General features: G+C 40.2%; 1 protein-coding gene across 3 annotated transcripts in view; it reads left to right on the top strand.

The window, feature by feature from the left end:
• The window catches only part of osbpl9 (oxysterol binding protein-like 9), a 37,286-nt gene that overhangs the window by 7,890 nt on the left and 3,322 nt on the right, over positions 1–26,074 (top strand). Inside the window, exons 4-23 of one of the 3 annotated variants that reach the window (XM_061825236.1) lie at positions 2,686–2,762; positions 10,604–10,699; positions 12,044–12,091; positions 12,528–12,557; positions 12,650–12,700; positions 13,071–13,109; positions 16,387–16,480; positions 17,736–17,840; positions 19,247–19,406; positions 19,501–19,613; positions 19,684–19,802; positions 19,924–20,009; positions 21,282–21,462; positions 21,538–21,646; positions 22,878–22,988; positions 23,082–23,145; positions 23,217–23,357; positions 23,440–23,518; positions 25,140–25,231; positions 25,327–25,462. In XM_061825236.1, coding sequence (XP_061681220.1) covers positions 2,686–2,762; positions 10,604–10,699; positions 12,044–12,091; positions 12,528–12,557; positions 12,650–12,700; positions 13,071–13,109; positions 16,387–16,480; positions 17,736–17,840; positions 19,247–19,406; positions 19,501–19,613; positions 19,684–19,802; positions 19,924–20,009; positions 21,282–21,462; positions 21,538–21,646; positions 22,878–22,988; positions 23,082–23,145; positions 23,217–23,357; positions 23,440–23,518; positions 25,140–25,231; positions 25,327–25,462 — 1,931 coding nt within the window. Of the gene's footprint in view, positions 1–2,685; positions 2,763–5,911; positions 6,327–10,603; positions 10,700–12,043; positions 12,092–12,527; positions 12,558–12,649; positions 12,701–13,070; positions 13,110–16,386; positions 16,481–17,735; positions 17,841–19,246; positions 19,407–19,500; positions 19,614–19,683; positions 19,803–19,923; positions 20,010–21,281; positions 21,463–21,537; positions 21,647–22,877; positions 22,989–23,081; positions 23,146–23,216; positions 23,358–23,439; positions 23,519–25,139; positions 25,232–25,326; positions 25,463–26,074 lie in introns of those variants that run through there. The other 2 variants (XM_061825238.1, XM_061825237.1) reach the window with 2 other exon arrangements.

Genomic DNA, 26,074 nt, shown 5'->3' with positions numbered 1-26,074 from the left:
TTCCTTTGTTTTTCAATCAAATCATGGTGTTTTCATCTAGACGTGTGAAACAACTCAGGACAGAGCACATGTTTGAAGCCAACCCCTTTTCAAGTGAGCAAAAGTATTGGAACACGTGACTGATGGGTGTATCTAATTGATGAGGGGTTGCCTTTTCCATTGGTTGCTTAAACATTAGTGTAGCTGCCATAAGTGTCAGTTATAATACTTGACTTAATTTTGTTGTTTATTTATTTATTTAAATTAAAGAGTGAATTAAAGTAAAGACGAATTTTTGTTATTGAGAGAGAACATTTTCGTTTTGTTAGTCCATGTTTATGTAGCGGAACCTTGTTCACCTGTGTTGTTGGTGTCAGGACACTTATTCTTGGGGCACTTCATGGACAAACAGTATTTCAGTGGCAAAGACTCAACGGGAGTTAGTTAGAAAGAGAGAAGCAAGAAGCATAACTCCGTTTGGTTAGAAGGTCAATGAGGTGTGTTTAGTGCTTGTGTTTTGTGATTTATTTGTGTTGGATGAATTTTAATGTGTATCCATTTTGTTTTGTATATAGCTCTTACGGCATTGATGACATCTATGGAATCTGTGACATTTTGGCATCAAAGTTATCTTGGCATGTCGGCAGATAAGCTTGTTGACGTGCTAATAAAGGCCTGTGAAAAAGAGCAACTTGTCCAGAGTGACTGAACTGGAGTTACAATTAGTGCTTATTTTTGGCTTTGGGTTTCTTTCACCTGTGAAAACTGTATTTGGTGCTTATCAAACAAAAGACAAGAGAGCCTCTACGGGAGAAAAGCAAATCATTTTGAAGCTGAGAGAAGAGTGAACATCGATCTGCACTATGGGCGTAGCCAATACAACAATTTTGAATGTCCTGAAAAAGAGAAACTACTGGTGTACTGAGCACCTGAGATTTGAACAGGTCAACCAAGGATATCAACAGTAGTTGATGACATTTTTCGAGCAAGAAACACCCCAACACAATAGTCGGTGACATCACTGCCAACTTCTACAGCGCAAGGGGGGGGGGTGGGGTGGAGTTATCACAATCCATTGTTCAAAGAAGACTTTGAGACAAGAACTATCCAAGCCATACCACAAGATGCAAAGCACTCATCGGCTAAAATATTCAGAAGGCCGGATTGGATTTTCTTTAAAAAAAAAAAAAGTACAGAGATGAGCCGCAAAAGTTTTGGAACAAAGTTTTATGGACTAAGGAAACCAAGATTAATCTCAGCCAAATTATGGCGAAAGGAAGAATCTGCTTGTCATCCAAAAGACACGACCTCATCATTCCAGAATTGCTCAAAAAGTATTTATTAGGAATAATGTATCTTTGTCCATGTGTTTATGGGTGTGATGCATAGTGACAGACTGTACAAATAAATGCTCTTTACTAGATGGCAGGAAGTACATGTATGTATATAGTAATTAATGTATCCACGTTTTGTGACGTTTTTGTTGCTGTGTGCTGAGATTTTTTTCAATTGTAAAATAAGTCCCTCGGCTCGATAAAGGTTAGAAATCACTGGTTTAACACATCTAGATGTAAATATTATGAAGTAAAAGTTAGAATTCTGAATTTTTGTCTCATATTTATCTTTGGATCTGAAACCCAAATGTGTATAGTGTACAACAAAATTGACATTGTCATTCCATTGCTAATGGAGCGGACTTTATCTTCGCCCTAAGTTGCAACTTTGTCATTGCACCACACCAGAAGTCTTGGCGGTGTTGATAGGTTGAAGTCCAGAGTGACAAACAAACCTTCTTCCATCCCCCCCTGGAACATGCATACAAACATCAATTGGTGGAAAGATTGAGGTGTCGGGAAGAGAAAAGGGCAGGATGAATAATTCAGATGCATTTTGGACAGTCGGGACAGCCAAAGGGCTAAATAAAAATGTTGCTGCACTAACCTCGTTATATAGAAATCCCTTCCTTACAGTTCAGTCCACATATTTTTGTTTTTTCATTTTGCTTGTAAATATCATGAAAATGGATTTTGAATTTATAAATACCAAAATACATCTGACGTGTAGAATTAAAGCTGGAATTTGAAGTTATTCAGAAATACTGTATAGGTATAGGACAGAAATGGGCCATACTTGGCCTGTCTTGATCAAGAATAAATAACTTTTGTCATTTGAAGCTACACAATATTTTCACATTCACACACTGGCTAAATATACAATTTAGTTAATTTCATTTAACCATTTCCAATCCATGATTTTCTTTCATCATAATCCTAAAGTTTTACACATCTTGGGTGGTTGTTGAATATTTAATCTCCGAGCACATTTACAGAAGGATTATGCACTTTTCCTATAATGTACCTGCTCTTCCTTTAGGGGAATAAAAATCCATAAATGTTCCAGGCAAAGCTTGTATTGTTCTGTCACAATCTATGTTAGGGCTGTGGTACTAGTGTAGTTCGCAATAAAGCTAGTCATAATTTTGGACTGCTTTCAAAACAGATCTGGGGGTGGGTGGGTGTCCGGCTCTATTTAATCCAAATGTTCACGCGTGTGACAGAGTGCTGGTTGTTTTAGTACAAAACATAAACATGAGCCTAAATCCTCATCACAACCAACAGTTTTCAAATTCCAAGTGTGTAATGTCTGCCGATACGTCTACATAAGAAGTATGGCTCACTGCGCTTGTCCGTATACTTGTGCCCTCAGCCAGAGACGCAGACGAGCGAGAGAAGTGGATCCACGCCTTAGAGGGAACGATTCTGCGGCACACCCTCCAACTCCGGGTAGGAAACGGTGCATGTTTGTATATGTGTGTGAGTGAATCTTTAATCCTTTCAGAAACTGCAAAAATAAGACCCGTTTACCTCGGGGGCATCTTTGTTTTACTGCCCGTTGATACACATTTCTTCTTCCTGTTTGCATTTTACACTTTAGCTCTAGGAAAACTATATTGACGTACATATGCTTGAAAATGCTCTCTACTCCTTTATGGATGTGCTTTTAGAGCTTTTGGAAAGATCTGTTTAATCTGGATAGACATGATGTCATTTGTTAGCGCCCCTCCTTTTCCTTCCATCAACTAATAAGGGTGACGTACTTTTCCACCATCTTATGAAAAAGGTGAACAGCCATCTGCAGAGCTGCGGAAGATGCTAAAGTGGCACTAAGGAGACCCCAAAAACTGGCATGTAAATTTAACACACCCCAAAGAGTACTGTTCTCAAGCCTGCCAGTTTTGAATGAATAAAATAAATGAAGTATATTAAATCAGGTTTCAAAACTTGAATAAAGGCCATCTCTGATGTTTCACATGCTGCGGGCATGTGAAATGGATGCGCCAAAGTATTCACACATATGATGTAAAGTCATATTAAGAGGCTCAACTTTAAAATGTATTTGTTGTGGCGGGCCGTGATCATAAAAATAAGCACACATTTCAACTTCCCCTCATTGTTGGTGACATCATGTCACAGGAGGAAGTCCAGGTAGTTAGACCAAACATTGGCTCTTTCACTAGTATCAATTTACTCACAAAGCCATGTTGTGTCTGGTTAAAGTTTACAAAATTACCCGTTGTAAAATGCGCACTGTAGAGTTGGGTTGATGTTCAGCTCGCCATCCTCCATCATTTAAAAAAAAAAAGAAAAAAAAAAAGAAAAACCCTCTATCGCATTTTTATTTTTTTTCAGCCAGAAGTTTACATACACTTTGCAAAAACATTGCATTTTTTTTGTCTCACTGATTTAAGTCAAGTGAGCCTAAAACTGTCCTGTTTCAGGTCAGTCGGGATTATCAAAATTATTTTATTTTGTTAAATGTCGCAATAATGAGACATTGAATTTCTTAGAGTTTTATATTATTTTCTTCGAGGTCAAAAGTTTCCTTAAAGTGTTGTAGCATTTCCTTTGAACAGCATGACTTGGGTCAATTTTTTGGGGTAACATTCCACAACCTTCCAAAAGAGTCAGGTTTGTGAGTTGCCTTGTTCACACACACCTTTTCAGATCTGCCCACAAATTTTAAATGTGATTCGGATCAGGGCTTTGTGATGGCCACCCCAACACATTGATTTTATCTCAAGCCACTTTTTAATTATTTTGGCAGTATGCTTAGGGTCATTGCCCATTTGGAAGACCCATCTGCACCCAAGTTTTAGCTTATTGGCTGATGTCTTAAGTTGTTGACTTCAAATACTTGGGGTCAACGATACAGAGCAATGGTGAGTGTGGTAAGGAAGTGGAGAAACGGGTACAAGCGGGATGGAACAGTTGACAGAAAGTGTCTGGTGTTCTATGTGACAGAAGAGTATCTGCTAGGTTGAAGGGCAACGTTTATAAAACAGTGTTGAGGCCGGCCATGATGTATGGCTCTGAAGAAATATCAGGAAGCAGAACTAGAGGTAGCAGAAATGAAAATGTTGGGGTTCTCGCTCGGAGTGAGCAGGTTGGATAGGATTAGAAATGAGCTCATTAGAGGGACAGCCAAAGTTGGATGTTTTGGAGACAAGGTTAGCGAGAGCAGACTTCGATGGTTTGGATATGTTTAGAGGCGAGAGAGTGAATATATTGGAAGGAGGGTGCTGAGGATGGAGCTGCCTGGCAAAAGAGCGAGAGGAAGACCAAAGAAAAGGTTGATGGATGTTGTGAGGGAGGACATGAGGATAGTGGGTGTCAAAGAAGAAGATGCACAACATAGGCTTAGATGGAAAAAGATGACACGCTGTGGCGACCCCTAACGGGACAAGCCGAAAGAAAAACAAGAAGAAGAAGTCTTAAGTTGTTGCCTCATATCTCCATGTAATGTCCTTTCTTTGTGATGTTGTCTATTTTATGAGGGATTTCTACTTCCTCTTGCAGCAAAACAGCCCAACAACAAACCAAAATGTTGTTTGTTGAAAATCTTTTTGAGTTTCACAGACAGAGCTAAAACATATCGAATTACTTTGTTGCGTCTGTCACTCTTTTCTGTCTCATCCCTTACTCCTGTCCCTTCTGGAATTGGCTGCACTTTTTACAAAAGAGCTGGTGTGCTAACCACAGGTTTGGAGGGCCTCCCTCACGTGTCTATGTGCTTCCTCTTTGGCCTGTTGACTGGTTGTAACATTATCAGCTCTGTGTTGTGCCATATACATAACGGTGGAAAACAACATCAGGTCGATTGATTTGGTGCCCTGAGAATGAAATGACCTGGATAAAGGTGAATACTCCCAGACAATTACAGTCACAATCTTGTATTGTTCCAAATATGTTAAAAACACACCAGGAATATGTCTGGAACGGCTCTAGTGCGATATACATGTCGAGTATGACGACAGACAGATTTTTGCGACACAAAGATATTCCGTAAGAGTCATGGAGCAATAATAGTTGCTCGTGATTTGGCAATGACTGTATGAAAAAAAAAAAAAAACATGCAGAGTCGTGTTGCATTTAGAATGCCTAATAGAACAATTGTCCAGTGCAATGCAAATGAAGCCAAGACTTCGAGGAATGTGCGCAATTTAAAGTGACAAATCGGGCAATAATTTGGGACAATGTCATTTTCACAGAAATTTTTTTTTTTTTTTTCAATTTTAATGTGATCAAATGATTTTCTCAAATTACTCATTTCTCCTTCTTAAACAATTCTGTTTTGTTCTATCGTGTCATTAAGACCTTCAATTTTAATGTCTCCTTTTTGTTTTTAACTTTGATTTGCTCCCCACCACCGTTGAGGCAAATCCTTCTGATGAGTTAAGTGCATTGCTCAGTACACAGACATGCACACGCACACACGCATGCAGACTTAACACGTTGTTGTTGTCGCATCATGTGACCCACTCTTACCAATCTGAGAGCTGCTTGCTACCTCAACCAAACATCTGCCCTTCTTGCCTTGACCAATGGGAGCAGCCATTTGTGACGCTCGTCCCTGTCAGCATTTGCTGCCGCTTCGTGCTTTCTCTCCTCTGCCTACGTGAGAGGAAGTGTTGCCTTTCCTGCCAGCGGAGGGTCCCGGATTAACTCGCCAATCTGTCTCGTATGAAATGCTCTGCCGATAGCAGATAAGACGGGATCGACCGCGGCCGCCTGGTTAATTCGCACTGAAGGTTGGTGCAGTGACTATTGTCATATTGCAGTGGAGCGCAAGAGGAGTGTTTTGTCGTTCCCTTAAAGAGGAGGAGGAGGAGGAGGCAAAAGTGAGGAAGAACACTAACTTGGACCAGAGCTGGGTGCCGTGTTTGCCGTTGGAAGAGGGAAATGGCAGAGCACAACAAGAGGCAGCGGAAAGCTCCTGTGCCAGCTTTAAATGGCCTGGACAAGATGTCCATAGTTTAGTTCGGCATGTCTATTGGAGGGCGGCACCCTGTAAGTAAGACACACATAAACACACCACTGCATCACAGCAACAACTTGAACGGCTGCAGTGCGGTGTTGGGGCAGCGACTTTTTTTTTTTTTTTTTTTTTTAAGTGGGTCAAACGGCGTTGAAAGACAAACAGAAAAGGGGGAGGGTATGAGAGCAGTTGTTTGTCGGGTGTAGCGACGTGAGGGTTTGACTCTTTTTGTGTGACACTTGCCTCCCCTAACTCCTTTTCAAATATTCACGTTGTGTATGTGACACCGACACTCGGGGATGCAACGGCATCTTCTGCAGGAGTGAGGAGGAATCTCTATATTTTTATATATTCTGTACGTTAGTTCGGTTTTATCACGGTATTAATTTCACGTATGCTAATTATTGCAGTATTGTGGGAAGGCGGGTTGACTGTACAGGTCGGCTGAAGAGGTGAAAGCAGGAATACAAAAAAATAATAATTCTTGCATGCAGTTCTTAGGTTTTGGTGAAATATCATATTACCGTGCATATCTATCCCCATCCGTCCACTGTTTGAATTTGTATATAGTAACTCCAAAATACTTAGTGCTGTACCAATAATCATGCTATGCTCACAAGAACAAAACATTCAATTGAGAAATTTGATAATTTTTGGGTATATTTATTTTTAAATTATTTCATTAGCAATTGCTGCTATTCTATCATTAAATATTACTGCTAAAAGTTATACAACAGTGATTTATTTGCTTATATTCACCTCTGTAAGGCAACACCAGTTTAGAAACAGCCTAGTACCAATAAACAAAATAAACATGGGCCTCCGACATTTTCTTTTCTTCCGCTTAGTGATGAAATTATTTATTTTTCTAAGGAGGGTCTGTGATGTTTTTATTTGAAATGCAGACGTTAAATTTGAAGGGAGGGGAAATGTGTAAGATATATTAAGATATATGGACTCGACCTATTTCATTTTTGTGTCCAATGGAATGTAATTGCAGAGGTATGTTTTGACATGAGTTACTGTTATTTCCTCTCTTTGTGATGTTCATTCATCTATGACTTTGACTCACTAGTACATCACTAAAGTGATACTGTTCAAACATGCTTGAACATTTTGGTAGAGGAGGATATGGTAGCGGCGATACGCAGAAATTAGACAAAAAAATATTTTATCGAGGTTCTGCTGTATTTCTTTACACACACGGTCCAAATGTATTACGTGTTCAATTTCGTGTTAACACTCAAATGAGGAAGTGAAGTGTAATCGTAGTCTGGCTAAGTGCCTTGGCTTCCTACAGATGGCACAAAACCATATTTTAAGCACAATGGCTCTTTATTTTATGCAGGGGAGAGGCCATGACGGTATTGAGGCACTTTCAAATCCGCAATTACATGCATATTGTGACATCTTTACATATAACAATAAATTTTCATGTGCTTGCCCGATCGGGAATGTTATGTTTTTCTAGCTTGCCCCACGAGTATTTTTGACTTCCCACGGGCAATCAGAAATCAAAGATTGTGCCCTGGAAATGGTGCCTCAACAAATGTAAACAGACAATGTTACAATACTCACTGACATAGATTCTTTATCTTCTTTCAGAAGGGACTAATATTACTGCAGCTTACTGAGCAGCTTTGGCTGTGTAAATGTTTGTTTTCCGCCACCTTTTGGCCATGACTCACACCCCAGAAGGAACTACTGAAATCATCATGCACACAGGGTTGAATTCTTAACATTTTATTTGATTGTCAGTGTTTGTACAAAATTGTAGAATGCTATTTTTCTTCCTAAAATGTAATGAAATATTTTGAACAGATTATCATTTTCATGTAATTCAATAGAGAAAGATGATTTTAAGTTACAGTTGAAGCCAGCTCTTAACATAGACGGTCCAAAAACACATTTCATTTTTTGTCCCGTTGTCTGAGGTCAAATCAGACTAAATGTTTCAGGTTATTCGCAATTGCCAAAATTATTTCATTTTGTTAAATGCCACACTAATAAGGGATAGAATTTCTTGGAATTTTGCATTATTTTCTTTAAGGTCAAATGTGTCCATTCACAAAAAGTACTATGTCTTTAAAGAACATTGGGAAGCCCAGATGATGAGGTCATGACAATATGTGAATTAACGGCACACCTGCCGATGTATTCAATGCCACACCTCAAACACTCTCCTCCCTTGTTTAAAATTATGGGGAAAATCAAAAGAAATTGGCCAGGAAATCAGAGAGAGTGAATCACTGAGTTCCACAAGTCTGGCTCATCCTTGGGTGCAATTTCCAGATGCTTGAAGGTAAAGAAAAAGACACCAAGACAAAGATCTTAACTTCTGGAGACGACATCTATGGTCTGATGAAACTAAACTGGCCATAATACCCAACACTACATTTGGGGGTCAAAGCACACATATAGACAACTTTTGACACTTGAAATTGTCCTTACGCGAACAAACCACACTTTTTTTCTGTTGTTGTTGTTGTTGCAGTACTAATAGAAAACTCATACAAGCATGTAGAGAACGGGAACTGAGCCCTGAACCTTAAGAACGTGTGGTGGGTGTTGCAAACTTGTCTACTGTGGATGATTTTTATGTAGGAAAACACTTTTTAATGCAACTGTTTAATTATGAATTTAATCATCTAAATTGGCCGCAGTGGTGTATTTATTTTATTTTTGTTCAGGCTTCCACGCGCCCACCTCTGTCCTCCCGTCATGATGACAGTAAACGTACCTTTGCCCTTTTGAGGAAGTTTGGCCAGTTAGCCGCAGGCTTGATGGAAGCTGAGTTTACGCAGACTTTGTTCTCTATAAAGCGAGTGTACTTTTTACTTTTAAATAGATCACGGAGCGGTGTTTTGCTGCTCATGGCTTTTCTTCACATCCCCATGAGATGCATTGTAACGGGAGGAAAAAGCCCTGTAGGTTCACGTCACGCCAGCCCTGAGCGACAAAGCAAAATCAGAGCAGGCGTACCAGTCGCAAAGGTTTGATTACTGCTTGATTGGGTTCCATGTGGGTGGGGCTGTTTTCTGTGCAGTCTCAACATTTTCTGTATTATTCTTTCTGATCAACCGTCTGCTTGGGCAAAAAAATATATATTCTGTTGTTGGAGTTGTTTTTTTAGGGAAGTCTCTTGTGTGCGCACAGTAATCTGCAGTTTTTCCTGTTTTTGTGTCAACTGAGTTGTTCTGGCTACAGGAACCTCCAAAGTCTAACATAATCTGTTTTGTGACACTTGTTGACTTTTAAGTTCAAGTTGTTAAGTTGTATTATTGAAGAGTGAATTAACTTGTACCAGCTCAAAGTGTCAGCCTCAAACACTTTCTGTTCATGCGTTTTGATATTTTTTTCAAGTCATACAAGTTTAAAGGCAACAATATATTTAAAAAAAAATATTCACCTTTTGAATTTGTCCATAATGAAGTGGTAACAAGTTTGTTGTTATGCCTCTGTGGTTATTTTCATGCCACTCATGAAGCATTCAGCTGCATGCTATTTCTGTTGCCACATGCTGAGTAAAATGAATTTGCACGTGTTAAATAAGCATAATACTGAGTAGCCAACCACATTAGTCAGTTCCCTCTTCTGATTCAATGGTTTTCGTCACTTTTCCTTTCTGCCATCATCCTTCTGGTGGTGGCTGCGGCACTGAATTCCCGTGAGATCAGATATCTTGCATGATGATGGAATAATCTTTTGTTTTTTTAGGCATAATTTCCAAAAATGTACCAAATTTCTGCTACATTTGGATTTGACTTCTGAGGTTCCACTGTAGTTTAAGTGAGCCCAGACATTGTATCCCCTCTGCCACTAGTCCAGTAACAATCTTTTCACGAGCATTGTGTAATTAAATTTTCCCTAACTAGATTGTGCTGTGCCTGGATTAAGTCTGTTTTTAATCAACTAACAATTATTCCATTCAGTTCATTTGCACACACACTATCCTCTCTGTCAGCAGCTCTTCTGTTTTGGTTTGCCTTGATTTGCTTTGTGAAAGCCTGGATACATTGATTCTAGACAGACCTACTGGCCTGTTGTGTAGGCAAGGCTGTAAATATTGTAATTGTAATAAAAATTGTATGAGGACTGACACAGTGTGTTGCTGAAAGATTTTGCTGAAATGTTTTTTGTCTGCCATGACAGTTAGTGAGCCTACTTGACACAGATTGTGTATGTACATCATTGTTAATTGTACTTTGCAAATTTATGACCAGTGCAAATATTACGTCATGATCAATATTTGTTTTTCCACTGTCCTAATGATCAGTTGAGTTATTTTTCTTTCTTTTTCCAATCACAGGAGGCAGAGACGGGATTTGTACCAAGTGTCCAAGACTTTGACAGAAAACTTGCAGAAGCTGACGCTTACCTTCAGATTCTCATTGACCAGATAAAGGTAGAACAGCATATAACCCTCTTGGAACACAGAAAGCTGACCTCACTCTCAGACAGTATATCACACTTTGTTGTTTGTATGAGCTGTTTTGCGTTGCTCCCATACTTATTGTCCATACTATGGAGCGTTTGTTTTCATGTTTAAGACATTTTTGAATGGCAGTCAAAAACCAAATTGTATGGAAGCCAATGCAATGTGTTCCCCATGAGAAATAATTCTGTTCGACACCTATACATATTAAAAAAATATACAATGGGGAATAACTGACATTGTCATCGGTAGCTCGCGAGAGGCTCTCTGCTCGAAAAGTAGATCTTGGGGTAAAAAAATCTGGGCACCCCTGATTTAAAATCACATTTTCCGTCATTGAATAGTGTTGGAGTACAGAAGATGACAAAGAGGTAGCAAGGAGCAATTTTCATACTGTGCTATGAGCGCTTTCTTGAATTCTAGCATGTTTATTTTCCAATTGTTTATCAAATAGGTGCCAATTCAAAATTTCTTGCATTTTGTGTAAAAAGTGATCCAACAGATTGCAACGAATATTCCAGAATGCAAGCTTTTTTTTTAACAATTTACGGCAACAACTCTCATTGTCTGCTCAGCAACATTCTCCGCAACACATCCTGTCAAAAGTCAGGCCTTTAAAATTAACGCACACCATATAATAAGGATTTCACAACATTTTCTATGGCCTTTTTTTTTTTTAATTTTTGAGGGCCAAGTTTTGACTACGTATTACGCCAGTGTTGCCCATGTCAATGCTTGCATCGTGGAATAACCCTTGAGGAATTGAATGACAAAAAGCTTCAACATTTAGTGTCTTCAGTTCCCAAATAATTATTGAATGTTGTTAAAAGAGAAGGTGACATAACACAGTGGTAAACATGACCCAGTCCCATCTTTTTTGGAACGTGTTGCAGCCATTAGACTAAGTTAATGATTATTTTGGGGGGAGAAAAAAAAACATCTTGTCTTTGTAATGTTGCCCCTGAGGGGTTGCATCAGGAAGGGCATCCGGCATAACTACTGTGCCAAACAAATATGAGCGTTTCATCTGAGATTTCACGCTGTGGCAACCCCTAACGGGGCAAGCCGAAAGAAACTTACTGTCTTTGTAAAGTATTCAATTAAATTTAGTTTGATTTGGAAATCATTGTTTTCTATTTTTAACACAACATTATTATAGTATTGAGGTTGTAAAAAGAAAAGATATTGCTGTAGCTAAAGAAGTCTTGGCAGGATATTTGTGACCACCTGATCCTGCGCAGTTATGTTGGACTATGACAAGGAGCAGCCACTCAAATCAGCCTTTTCTCATTGTGATTTCCATCCTTCTCGCAGCTTTTCGATGAGAAGGTCAAGGACTGCAAAGAGGATGAATCACGCAGGGTGAGTACCAGCAGTCCACTTCTTGTGTTTTTTTGCAGCTTTCAGGCTGCCGTCAGAGCCCTGTCAAAAATCACAGAAAGCAATCCGACCCATAATATACAGAAGAGATATTTATCCATTTCAAAAATGTTGATTTGAGAAAGCCAAAGGCACAAACTGCAACTGTAATAAGTTTGTGTCGGACAAAATCATCAAAATCAAATGTACATACTGTGTACTTTGATACTGTAAAATGAATACATTGTTTTATTTGATGGAGTTAAGCCAATCACTGGAATAGATAGTTATGTGAAAGTAACCCATCGAAGTCAACGTCCTCCCCGTGACTCCCAAAGTCACAGGGGAAGTATCAATTTACTGTTAGCAAATGTACTTTTTTTATGGTAGTGCCTTCACGTCGGATTTTTACAGCATTGCACTTTTTGTTTCCTTTCAGAAAATTGAAAATTTGAAGGATACTACTTGTGTAAGTCCAAACTTAACACATTCTCTATCCTGCATTTCACTTACTCCTGACTCATTTCATTTCTATGCTGTTTTTTTTTTTTTTTTTTCCAGAGTATGGTAGAGTCCATCAAGCACTGTATTGTTCTGCTGCAAATTGCCAAGGTAAGCGTGATATCTTTGCTTATTTTATTTTATTTTATTTTTTTCTAAGTGGCTGCTTGAATGTAGCAGTTCCCCGTAGTCATCATGTGACTTCTGTTTTTATTTCTGAGGTATTTCCCAGCTCAGGTTGTGGCTTGGGTCTGCGGTCACTGAGGATGTAGACTAGTAATCGCTTCATCACATATTAGTCTCCTTTATAAAAATGAAAATCCAAACATTTAGATAAATTGATAGGTTCCATCTGCTCTGTACTTATTATGAAAGCTATTATTGTAATGTGATGAAAGGATTACAACATGCAACGAGTTGATAAATATGAAATCATGATACCTAGAGCAGTAGTCTAACATTGTCTTCTTAAAATTTTAAGGACCAAAGTAACGATCAGCAACACGCAAACGGACTTATAGTAAGTTTTGAGATTCTCTGTCCATGAAAATCAGTTGCTAACTTTCTTTTTCTACTTAATTAACTCCACTGTTGTAAAGTGGGTACAATGGAATCTCGTAGTGCATGCAATCATTATGAACATTTTGATTCTATTTCAGTCTCTTTTTCTCACATCTGCCTCTATTTCCTCTTGAGCTTTTTAAATTCCTGATTTGGTCTGTGACGTAGTCTTGATTACTACTGCTGGGGAACTATTCGCTATCAAATGTTTATGGAAGTTTGTCATGAATAAATTTGACATTGTGTGTTCATGACGTGCTCGCATGCATTGGATGAGGGACACCGGTATGAAAATTCCGCACTCTACTGGAGTCAACAAATGCACCATTGATTTTTCTCCTCCACACACTGCCTGTTTATTGATCCAGCTAATAGCTAGGTGGCCATCCATTGAGCACTTTAGTGCCTATGCAGGTGTCATCCACACTTAGTATATTATGTAATTTTCATTTTATATAACGCATTATCTGGAAGGTAAAAGTGTAATGTAATTTTAGAAGCAGTTAAATTAGCGTTCTCCCCATGTGTCAAATAAATCCTCCTGCAACGCAAACCCAAAACTGTTTACCAAGCATTCAGATTTCACAACTGCATAGTCGCATACTTAAAAATCACTTAGTGTACTGCACAATAAATCTGTGTACATCTTAATGGTGGAATATCAGAGAGGCCGACAGTCAACAGGCCCACGTTCCACTTAATCTCCAAGACATTACTTACAGTACAGTATTACTGATAAATACCACACTGCGTTCTCTATAAATCTTGACGAGCATGTTGCTTTTCTTCATAAGCTGTGTGCTAAATATACATGTATGGTCTGAAAACTATTGAAATGTCTGTGACATCTGCCTGCACGCCTTTATTAGCACATACAGTCAATCGCATTGCTTAGTCCCGATGTTTTAAAATGCTGAAAATGCCAGCAGAATGTTTTATTGATCTTTTCTAGTGGAAGTGCATCAAATTTTGTCATATTTGCACGTACTCTTTTTCTCGAGCCCTAATTACCATCTTCACAATGAAATTAGTAACTGCTTGGATCCCAACAGTGACGCTATATATTTTCGATACTCAATGGCAATGTAAATGCTTGATTCTAAGCTGCACCATGTCCAATACGGGTATGTGCCCAAAAAAATTGAATGTCAAGGAAAAGTCCCTCCATCTTGTCCATTTATTTAATTTCTTTCAAAAATGAAACGTGTATATTAGCTCACCAAACACAAAGTGAAGTATTTCAATTTTGATGATTACAGGAGAAAGACAAAAAAAATAATTTGGGTATTTCACTAAATTTGAATATTTCATGTGACTAATAAAAAGGATCTTAAAATCCATTCATGGGCAGGGTGGCAATTATTTGCCTTATTGAGATAAAAGTCTCTTAACAGGCCACAATCAAGGAAATAACACTTTTGTTTCGTTTATGGTTAAGTTATATGATAACTTTGCTCATTTATAATCTCGTCCCAAAAATGCGACTCTGCCCGCGAGAAGGTACTTGGGTTTTCTTAGTAAACCGTCCCACAGACCAGAATCAGATTAAAACATGTAAATATTTTGATATACTGAAGGATATAATGCGTGAAAATCATCATGTCCCAAAAATGGGACTCTGCCCATGAATGGGCCTTGTGAAATGAGGGCAAAGAAAGAAGCCGTCAGGACTTTGGGCATCCGTTTGCATTAATTACAGTGTTAAGGCAGTGTTGCATGAAGGTGATAAGCCATGGGCCCTGTTCAGGTGTTGTTGTTGCCCAAGTTGCTTTGATATTGGCCTTCAGATTGTCTGCATTTCACACTTATTTCTGCTCCCTTAAATTCCTCTTATCAATACCATCAATTTTCAATGGGGTTCTGATGTTGTTTTTGGTTCAGGGGTGGCTTGACTCAGAGAATTCTACAGCTGTAGCCCACATCATGCAGATGTCTATATGTGATGCATCCTGATGCAGTGACACCAGCCTTAGTCCCCTCCTCATGAAGCTCCCCCATATTTCTGAATCATCATTCCTGGACAATCCTCTCAAGGCTTTCTTTTGGTTACCTTTTCTCCTTATGGAGCATGTTGGTGATGATTTTCTGCACAACCATCAAGTCAACAGTCTTCCTCATGATTATGAAGCCTCCTAAGCCAGACTGAGGCCATTTACGACTGAATGAATTTTTTTTTTTTTTTTTTTTTTTTTTTTTACACAATCTGATGAACTTTTACGCATTGCATTTTTATGCCACCATTTTCAGTGCTCCTGTCACCTTCCGACCGACGTCCTTGTTGAAGGAGGTTGAGCACGAGACGATGTCCCAGCTGGTTCTCTACCACGGGGGCGTCAACGTGTAACTGATTTTAGGCATGAGTCAATTAGCTGTTTTAAAATGGAAGGTTGTCCAGAGTTCAAAAGGCACAATCAGTTGTTGTGTAAAGCTACTGCCGCTGCTGGTTGCGTATTGATCAGATTCATGAAATCTGTTCATGTCTGTCATTCCGGGAAGTGGAGCGAAAGGAAATTGATCCTCCCTTGCAGGGGGATGCATATTTAATATCACGCTTTTTGTAGCTACTTGGGCCTACCGTTAGGCTTACCCGTTGTTAATCGATCAGAAGTTGGTGTTCAGTCAAGGGTGAAAGATACCCTAGGCCAAGCATGTCGAACTCCTTTCTGTCACAGGCCACCATTGTAGTTATGATTTCCCTCAGAGGGCTGTTGAAAGTGTGAAACCACAAAAGTCTTTACTTGCCTCATTATATTTCCACGTGAAATGGAGTTTTTGAGTCAGAACTCAAGGGTAATAGGTTTTTCAACTACAGTATTGTTCATGTTTGGTAACACAAAAATGCTTGTAGTATCTCAACAATATCATGTATATGATCATTTGAAACTTTGGTACAAATTTTGAGACTCACGGAATCACATGATTTGCCTCCATAAAATTGTTCGGTGGGCCGGATCTAGCCCCCAGGGCTCGAGTTTGACACCTGTGTTCTAGACTGACCTGTTGTCAATAGAAGTCGTCTACTCGAGGGTGAAAGATATTCTTTGTGTGATTCCCCCCCCCCCTTTTTTTTTTTTTTTCATGCCGCCGTGCAGTTATCAACATTAAAATCCACCAGTCACGAGTACCGTGTGGTGTAACATATGAAATGAGCACTAGCGGCACAGTCAGTGATTGTTGCCGAAGTCAGGTCCAGGTCCTTGCTTGACGGCATTGATGACCAATCTGTTTTCCCATAGAGCACCATCAACCCCGTGGATGGGATATACCAACCGCCTTTGGACACTCCTGTAGCCAACACCACAATGCCAACACAGACCACTCTCCCCACAGGTAGCTGCCATACTTGTTTGCATTATCACCTTTTTTCTATGCACATGCTAATTCATTGCGCTGAAGATTTCATGCCGTCTCTCTGATTTATCCTTGAAAGAATAAATATGAAGATAAAGATCTATGCCAAAGAAATTACATGTATTAGATCTTGCTCAAAACAATAAAGGTATAATGTTAATTGTGTAGGCAGCACAGTGGGCCAGCTGGTAAAACGTCGGCCTCACAGTTCTGAGGACCCGGGTTCGATCCCGGCCCCGCCTGTGTGGAGTTTGCATGTTTTCTCCGGGCACTCCGGTTTCCTCCCACATCCCCAAAAACATGCAACATTAATTGGACACTCTAAATTGCCCCTAGGTGTGATTATGAGCGCGGCTGTTTGTCTCGATGTGCCCTGCGATTGGCTGGCAACCAGTTCAGGGTGTACCCCACCTCCTGCCCGTTGACAGCTGGGATAGGCTCCAGCACTCCCCGCGACCCTCGTAAGGATAAGCGGCAAAGAAATTGGATGGATGGATGTTAATTGTGTGGCGATAATCAGAAGAAGCGTTTTGAAGGCAACTCTTAGAAATCGTGATGCTGTACCAAAATCCAAAGAATGGATGGAGGACTTTAAAGACGGTTAATATCACTGCATTATATAGCAGTCATCCCTGCATGGGATGATGATGACATTGTGGAAATGTAATGTAATTTGGAGTGCTCTGATCTTCCACCATTTCCCATCATTTTAATATTGAACGATAAGTCTATCCACTGTACAATGATTTCCCTAGGAAAGTTAACTATTGAGTCATGAGAAATATAGGACGACACCTGAAGCAAGGCCTAACATGGGAGGCAGCATCCCAATAGATGTTTATATTTTCCTGTTTAAAAATGTGATGAAAAGTTTTGTGCATTGTCTTGAGTTCCAGCTGAAACCACCCCAAAAATGTATATTTCAGACAGGCAAGTGGCCCTGGATTGTCAGCTAATATATTAAGTTCCTTTTTTTTTTTCTTCCCTTTATCTCGCTGGACGCCACCGCTGACATTCAATTGTGATTTTCTATTTTGGTCGGATGAGTGTGGCCAGACTTAAAAATGCTGTGAATCTGTCAACCTCAAAGTAGGCCATTCTAATTTCAGTCTCCTAATAGACTCCAATGTCTTTAGATGTGACCCATTCGTCTGCAGAGTTCTTCATCGTTTCGCAGCGTCATGGAAGCTGTCGTGTTTATTTCCCTTTTCCTCTGTGATTTTTGGGACTAAAGATACTTCTCAGGTGTGTAAATCGGACCAACGACCGTCAACTTTACCTGTCGGTCCTGTCGTCACAGTGATGGGCAGTTTGCAGACCCCAACTCCCAATAGCACAGGTGAAATATCACTTCATATTTTTTTCACAGAGAGAATTTCCTTGTGAAACATTTGTGTTCAATTGAATTGGAAAGACAAGGAAGAGTTGCTTTGGGGCTGGGCAATTTAATTTATTTAATCCATTTTTTGCACAGGTTGAATTTTTATCGTGAACCGTAGTTATAGACGTCGCCTCTGTGGAATTTAATGATAGCACTGCCGAAGTTGCTAGTTTACAAAAGCGCAGTTGGTTTTGAACACTTCCCAATTTTTCCCCACCCCTTCTCGTGACTAATTTTCATAAAACTTGGCAACTTTAATTGCCTCTAAGAAACAGATGATAACTGAAATAATTTTCACATTGTTAACTCGTGCCCAAGATTGTCAGAAGATGTGGTAATGTTGTAAAACAGATTTAATGATTTATAGACGTTGGAAACGTTTGACCTGAGGTGCATGTTTCCTAGCTATAAATATTTTTACAACTCTACATGGGAGCAAACAGTGAGAGCGCAGGAGGCATTGCAGTGCTGCTCTTTGACAACAGACCAGCCGAGACATGCAGTTGGATATCTAATTATTTTGTTAAATTGTTGACTGTTTAGAATGCCAGTTTATTGAGGACTGTTTGTTTTGACAAAAGGGGTTTTTCTCAAAAAGAATCTTTTTGTCACCTTGTAAAGGAAAAAAACAAGTACAGCTTTTCTATCATTTCTGTGGAGGTTAATGGAAAGGGGCGGCATGGTGGATCACCCGGTCAAGCCTTGGCCTCAAAGTTCTAAGGACCCGTGTTCGATCTCTGCCCCGCCTGTGTGGCATTTGCATGTTCTCCCCATGCCTGCGAGGGTTTTCCTCCCACATCCCAAAAACATGCAACATTAATTGGACACTCTAAATTTCCCCGAAGTGTGATTGTGAGTGCGACTGACTGTCTCTGTGTGCCCTGCGATTGGCTGGCCAGCAGTTCAGGGTGTACCCGCCTCCTGCTTGTTGACAGCTGGGATAGGCTCCAGCACTCCCCGTGTCCCTTCTGAGGATAAGCGGCAAAGAAAATGGATGAATTGAGGGTTAATGGAAAGTAATGCTAGGGGATTTTTTTTCTTTTGAGGCTTATTTTGTATCAATATAAATGTAACAAATCCCAAAAGCTGGGGCAAAGCAAGACATCGTTTTGAATAATGTCTGTCGTTTGAGTTTTCAAAGCAACAGGGGGATTAGAGGAATGATTGTAATTGGATTTTTGTCGAACAAAACGGGATTTTGGGGGGGGGGGGCCTTTTGTAAGTTGCATCGTGTTATTGATGGCTGCATGGTATAGAGAGGCGCCTATACGCTCTGCTGAGGACGATGTTAAATGTCGTAGTATGTGTGTTGACTTCCTGTGGTTCCGTGCATCCTGTGCGCTAACACCTCGCCCTTCTTTCAGGGAGCGGTCCCTCGGGCCCCAACAGCGGCATCACCTCACCATCTCTCATCCCCCTCCCATCACACTCCGTGCCGGACTTCTCGTATTCATCCAGCGAGGATGAATTCTACGACGCGGATGAGTTTTACCAGAGCACTACTTCCCCCAAACACTGCATGAAGTGAGTTGCTCCTACTGAATCAGGTCACGCCAACGTCCCCACACTTAGTAGACGGTTTACTTATCCCATGCCTCATTTCTCCCTATGCCCTCAGTCCCTCAGGACCAGGGACTGCCTCGCCCCTCAATAATGAAGAAACTACATTGAAGAGACCAGACACAACAGAATCCCTCAACTCGACCATGTCAAATGGCACGACAGAAGCAGGTAAAAAGCAAAAATGACATAATAAAATTTTTTTTAGGCAGCTACTCTACAGTAAGACTATTCTGCTCAGATCCGTTCGATAGCCATGATGACCGTGACGATGACGGTGAGGGTGAGTCCGTGGAGGAGCACAAAAGCGTCATCATGCATCTGCTCTCCCAAGTCCGCCTGGGGATGGACCTCACCAAGGTAACGGGCAGGTTTCTCTCCATGCAAATCCACGCAGAGAGCTTTTAAAACGCACCGCAAAGATCAATGTTCTGTTTGCGTTTGGTTCTGAGCTGCAGTTTGTGTCCATCCCAATCCGCAGGTGGTCCTGCCGACCTTTATTCTAGAAAGGAGATCTTTGTTAGAAATGTATGCTGACTTCTTTGCACATCCAGACTTATTTGTAAGGTAACTGTCCTTTAACTTTCCCGAAACACTTCACAGATTCACAGATACTGAAATCCTCCAAACGCAGTGCACTTCAGTTCAGTATGCAGTTTTTTTGTCGATCTTACGCAGCTATGCGGTGGTCTCAAAATATTTGGTGTAATTTTTCAAGTTATAGAGGCATGTGTAAAATCTAATGCAAATGCTGCAAGGACCAGTCATTATATCACATAATATTTCCCCATCTGTAGCTATTAAACCATATTGATAAATTATTTAGTTTTAACATGAAGTCTATTATATTTAATTGATCGAAGACATGCAGTTACTCAGGTATTCACATTTCAAATAATGGCAATTCTATTGGGACTCCCTCTAAAACTCCCAACTCCGTAAACAGAACTGATTAAAATTTTGGTCGTTTAGGAGTTGTCCCAAAATTCCCGGGATGTGCCATGCCTTATCCCCAAAGTCAGTTTTTATAGTCTCCAGTTCACCCCCAATCTTGGTGAAGATAAACAGCATAGAAAAAACATATTCAATTATGAATACAATGTTTTAGCGTTTTGTTTTTAATTTAAGTACTGTAATTCCCGGCCTACAGGGCGCATCTGGGTATAAGCCTCACCCAGTACATTTGTAAAGGAAATTACATTTGGTACATACATAGGCCGCAGCTGTGTGAAAGCCGCAACTGTCCACATTTAAAACAACATTGAAACACAAGATATTTACAAAGACGGTACACAGAGAGTTTAACTCTAGCGCTGCCGCGGTAACAGGGCCGGTTTAAAAAAACAAAAAAAAACATACTGGTAAAAATCCCTGAGACACGGCAGTAACATGCTTGCACAGCACTAACAGGGCCAGAGCAGTAAAAGTCACTTCCTCAGCACATATATTCAGCCTCACGCTTACCTTTTTCGCTCGAGTGCCCCCTTGAGGCTGTTAGGAAAAAAATGCACAAATTAGCCGCATCACTGCATAAACTGCAGGGTTGAAAGTGGGTGTGGGTGTGTGTGGGGGGGGGGGGGGAATGTCGCTTCTTACAGGACGGAAATTATGGTACACAGCATTTGTGTATTAGGGGAGTACCAATAGGTTGGCACTTGACGTGCGCAAAAACCATTTCATTGGTTGAAAGGGAATTAACAGTTCTGTGCAATAAGCAGGAATGCCTCGGAAGGAACATAAATTCTGCCTACTGAACGGAATTTTACTGAACTCTAAATCTTATTGTGAAAGTGTTTTTTAGGTGTATGCAAAGTTACTCAGTCCTGTGGTTTCCTTCAGTATCGCAGAGCAGGCGGATCCCCGTGATCGCATGGTTCAGGTGGTCCGATGGTACCTGTCAGCCTTCCACGCGGGAAGGAAAGGCTCAGTGGCCAAGAAGCCTTACAACCCCATCCTTGGAGAGGTTTTCTTCTGTCACTGGGATCTTCCTTGCAAGACTGAGGAGGTCTCCACCCACGTTGTGAGCTCACCCTCTGCCCCCTCTCTACTTCAGCCTAGTTTGTCTTCTATATGACGTGCCATGTTCTGTTTTCAGGCATCTTCTCCTGCTCCTGTGCAGGAGACGCTGTCAGATGGTCCGGTTCCATGGTCTTCACCCAATAATGTGTCTTTTGTGGCAGAGCAGGTCTCTCATCACCCACCCAGTGAGTTATATTCCTCTCAAGCCAAATGTGTCACACAGTCTGGGAACATTTTGTAAGGAATATCGGAATGGGAGTGTTTTGAACAAGGTTTTAGCATTTTTTTAAACATTCTCATACAAGCTTTAAAATTACAGTAGTCAATCACTGTTGTTAAAATGGAAAAATTATCATACACTTGTAAGGCAAAAGTAAAAGTAAGCACTGCAGATGCAGCATCTCACGTTTTGTGTGAGAAGATGTTTGCCACCTTTGATACTCTCAAAGCCAGTGATTCTCAAACTGGGGTCCGCAAGCCTGAGTTTGGCGGTCCACTAAATCATTTGCAATGAATCTGCTTCAGCATTTTTAACAAGTGTAAACCTGTATATAAAGACTGGCGTACCAATAAAACAAATATACTAAACCAATTACTACTCTTTTCCTTAGCTTTGGACAATTAAAGTGTTGAAACATTAACATATCAGCACAGAGTACAGTACCGTTTACATCCTGACATAGCTGTTTTTGTCCAAACAAGCTGTATTATTTAATGAAAAAATTCCTGCTTTCTAAAGAATAAAATGTTTTTGTTTTGTTTTTTGGTTTTATTTTGGTGTGGGGGTTATTCTTTTCGAGAATAAATGTCTTATCCAGAATACAAGGTGTAAGAATACAAGAATAAAGCTGCATTATTGAAATTCCCTTTTTAAAATATGAGTCATTAATCGTTATACTTTGACTTGTTGTCATATTTATATGACTAACTTGGAAAAATAACTTGTCTTTTGCCTAAGAAATTACCTTGACAAAATCTCTTTGTTCGTACAAAGGTTTTAATCAAATCTTTAATCAGGACATCTTTATTGCCATAACAAAAAAAAGTTAAATATATTAATTTTTTATTGTAATATTATGACTTTTCATAAAAAAACACATTAGCATTTAGTAGTACACAAAGTAGTTATGTTCAGTTAGCATTAGATTATAAAATGAAGAATTTCTCCCCGTGAGGGGTTAAAGCAAAACACCTTTATTTCGATGAACAAACGATCTGATACATAATTTGTTCTTTTCCTTTTGCCACTATCAAAGTCGTCAAAAGTGTACTCTTAAATCTAAATTTGGTTTGAATCCAATTTGACTTAAGGTGTTCCACTTGATCACATGTAAACCATACTCAGCTTATTTTCTTTTTTTTTTTTTTGTCCAAAATGTTCAATTTGGAACATGTCTTTGTTTCCTCTTTCCGCAGTTTCTGCATTCTACGCAGAGTGTTTAAGTAAGAAGATCCAGTTCAATGCTCACATCTGGACCAAGTCTAAGTTCCTTGGCATGTCTATAGGTGTTTATAATATTGGCCAAGGTATGCTCGGTTTTTCACGCACTTCTCCAACAAACACCATTAGTGTTCATGTTCTCGTGTCCTGTATTGATCTGATGACACTCTGCACGGCAGGATGTGTGTCCTGTTTAGAGCACGATGAACATTACATCCTCAACTTCCCCAACGGATACGGCAGGTGCGTGTTTGGCCGTCTCTCCGTGGCCATGTCGTCGATGAACGTTCGACTGACCCGAGGCCTTTGTGCAGGTCCATTTTGACCGTGCCCTGGGTGGAGCTGGGCGGGGAGTGCAACATCTCGTGCTCCAAATCAGGCTACAGCGCCAACATCGTGTTCCACACCAAACCCTTCTACGGCGGCAAGAAGCACAGAATCACAGCAGAGATTTTGTAAGGAGGAGGATTCTGAATGATTTACAGAATGTAAAAGCCCTCTGGCGTGTGTAATAACTTTATGGGTGATTGTCTGCAGTGCACCAAATGATAAGAAGTCTTTCTGCTCTATCGAAGGCGAATGGAATGGAGTGATGTTTGCCAAGTGGACCACCGGAGTGAGTTCTCCCTCAGGCTTTCGCTAGACACTTGTCAAAACAAATTCCTTGTGCCAATGCTCAGAGACAGGTTTTCATACTTATACTAATGTTTGTAAATCATTCAGTGGACCCTTGAAGCTAAAATACAATCCAATGCTGGATAAATTTTTAGATTACAGATTAAGATGGATTTTTTTTTTTAAACATACGTGCAGAAATAAGTAATGAAAATTTCACAAGTAGAATACCATTACTGAGGCATACTTTATGGCCATGTGAGTGAAATGAATTACAGCACTTTTACCATCTGTACCACTTTGGACACTTACATTTGTTCATATCGCAGCATTACATCTTTTGTCTTTTGTTAAAACGCGCTTATCACCAAACAATACATACCCAAAAATTTGATGATGCTGACCAGATCTGGTTCACGCTCTTGATTTCAGTTTTATTACATTTTTTAGCTGTTATTTCTGTCTTGACCAACATGAAACCGGTTCATTTCTCGTGGTCCACTGTATTCTAGGAATTTCTAGTCTGAGCCTCCCTCTTTTAAGCACGTTCAAGATTGATTTGAATCTGTAGAACTCCTTGCTCCATTTATTACCCAAGAACAATGTACCCTAATTTCCGGCATACGGAGCGCACCTGATTATAAGACTCACCCAGTACATTTGTAAAGGAAATACCATTTGGTACATATATAAGCCGCACATGTGTAAAAGCCGCAAGTGCCCACATTGAAACACAAGATGTTTCCAAAGAAAGACGGTACACAGAGTTTTCAAAGTTTTAATACCTTAACATAGCAACAACACGGTAGCACAAACAGGGCTGGTTTAAAAAAAAAAAATAAAACATTGCAGTAAATGTCACTGAGACATGGCAGTAACACGCTAGCACAGTACTAACAGGGCCGGTTTAAAAAAAAAAAAATGCTGGCAAAAGTCACTTCCTCTCCACATATATTCCACCAAGTGTCACTCTCACCTTTTTCGCTCAAGTGCCCCCTTGCGGCTGTTAGAAAAAAATGCACAAATTTTCCACATCACCTCTTAAACCGCAGGGTTGAAAGCGTGTGAAAAAAGTCGGGGCTCATAGGCTGGAAATTATGGTATATTGTACAGCCTCCTGCCGCAATATTATGGTTCACCATTTGCAGCCTCGTTGTTCTGCATTTTTCTAAGCGAGCGCTTCTCACGAGTTTTTACATTAAACTTGCCCTTCCTGGAAAAGGAATGGACACCATTGTCAGTGAAACTTTTAGCAGTTTATTCAATGCTACAACAGTAAAAAAACGCGGTTATGATAAGCAAATTTGTGCAGGAGCTGTCAACCACATCTTACACCCTATTTTCTGTACATTTTATGGTTTCAATTTTTAGTGTTGTTGTTTAGTGTTAATTTAAAGTGTTGAAATCATGTGGGAGGTGTTAAACTATTTTATATGGGGTCTCTATATGCAGATGTTCACATTCCGAATACAATGAATCTGCAATTTATCACATATCCTTTGCAGTTAAGGGTGTTCACTACTCAGTTTTCACACAATTTATCATTGTCACTGTATTTTTTTTTTAATGTAAAAGCCAAGCAAAAAGTGTAAAGTAATCCACAATCATGGAATGCTTTGCAGGAGAACACGTCGTTCATTGACACTAAGAGGATGGGCATCATTAAGAAGAAAGTGAGGAAGCTGGAAGACCAGCTGCCGTACGAGTCTCGAAGGTGAGGCGTTTTATCTTTTTGCCGCCGTTGTACGTCACGAAATCTGGTGGTGGGGGGGATGAATAATGATTTTTCCGCCCTCTTTCGCCCGGAAGACTGTGGCGAGATGTAACGCTCAACTTGAAGCTCAAAGACATCGATGCTGCAACGGAAGCCAAGCATCGACTGGAGGAGAAGCAGAGAGTGGAAGCCAGAGAGAGGAAGGAGAACGAGCAGCAGTGGGAGACCAGGGTGAGCCTAATGAATGTTGATAGTTGCAGAGATCGGTCTTTGACTCCATTTACTTTATTCACGATGGGAAAATTTACCCATTGATTCATTCCCCATATTGGATGCTGGCTGGCTGAGTCAAATGCTTCCAGCAGAAAAATCTCACCTCATTTGCAAAGCTTCAAATACCGTAATTTCCGGCCTATAAGCCGCGACATTTTTCACACGCTTTCAACCCTGCAGTTTATGCGGCGATGCGGCTAATTTGTGCATTTTTTCTAACGGCCGCAAGGGGCCACTCGAGCGGAAAAGATAAGCATGAGACCAGTGGAATGTATGTGCCGAGGAAGTGACTTTTACCAGAGTGTGTTTTGTTTTTTGTTTTTTTTAAACCGGCCCTGTTAGTGCTGCTCTAGCGTGTTACTGCCGTGTCTTAGTGATTTTTACCGGTATAATTATTATTTTTTTTTCTTTCTTTTTTAGCGGCTCTCTTAGCGCGGCGCTAGCGTTAGCGTTAAACTCTCTGTGTGCCACATATCTCTGAAAATATCTTGTTTCAGTGTGGGCACTTGCGGCTTTTACACAGCTGTGGCGTATGTATGTGTCACGAACCTCTGGTACGGGGTCAGACCC

Source organism: Syngnathoides biaculeatus, chromosome 7 (genome assembly GCF_019802595.1).
Source record: "Syngnathoides biaculeatus isolate LvHL_M chromosome 7, ASM1980259v1, whole genome shotgun sequence".
NCBI lineage: Eukaryota > Metazoa > Chordata > Actinopteri > Syngnathiformes > Syngnathidae > Syngnathoides > Syngnathoides biaculeatus.
Note: the sequence above shows the minus strand (reverse complement) of the source record. Positions and strands in the feature narration are given on the sequence as shown.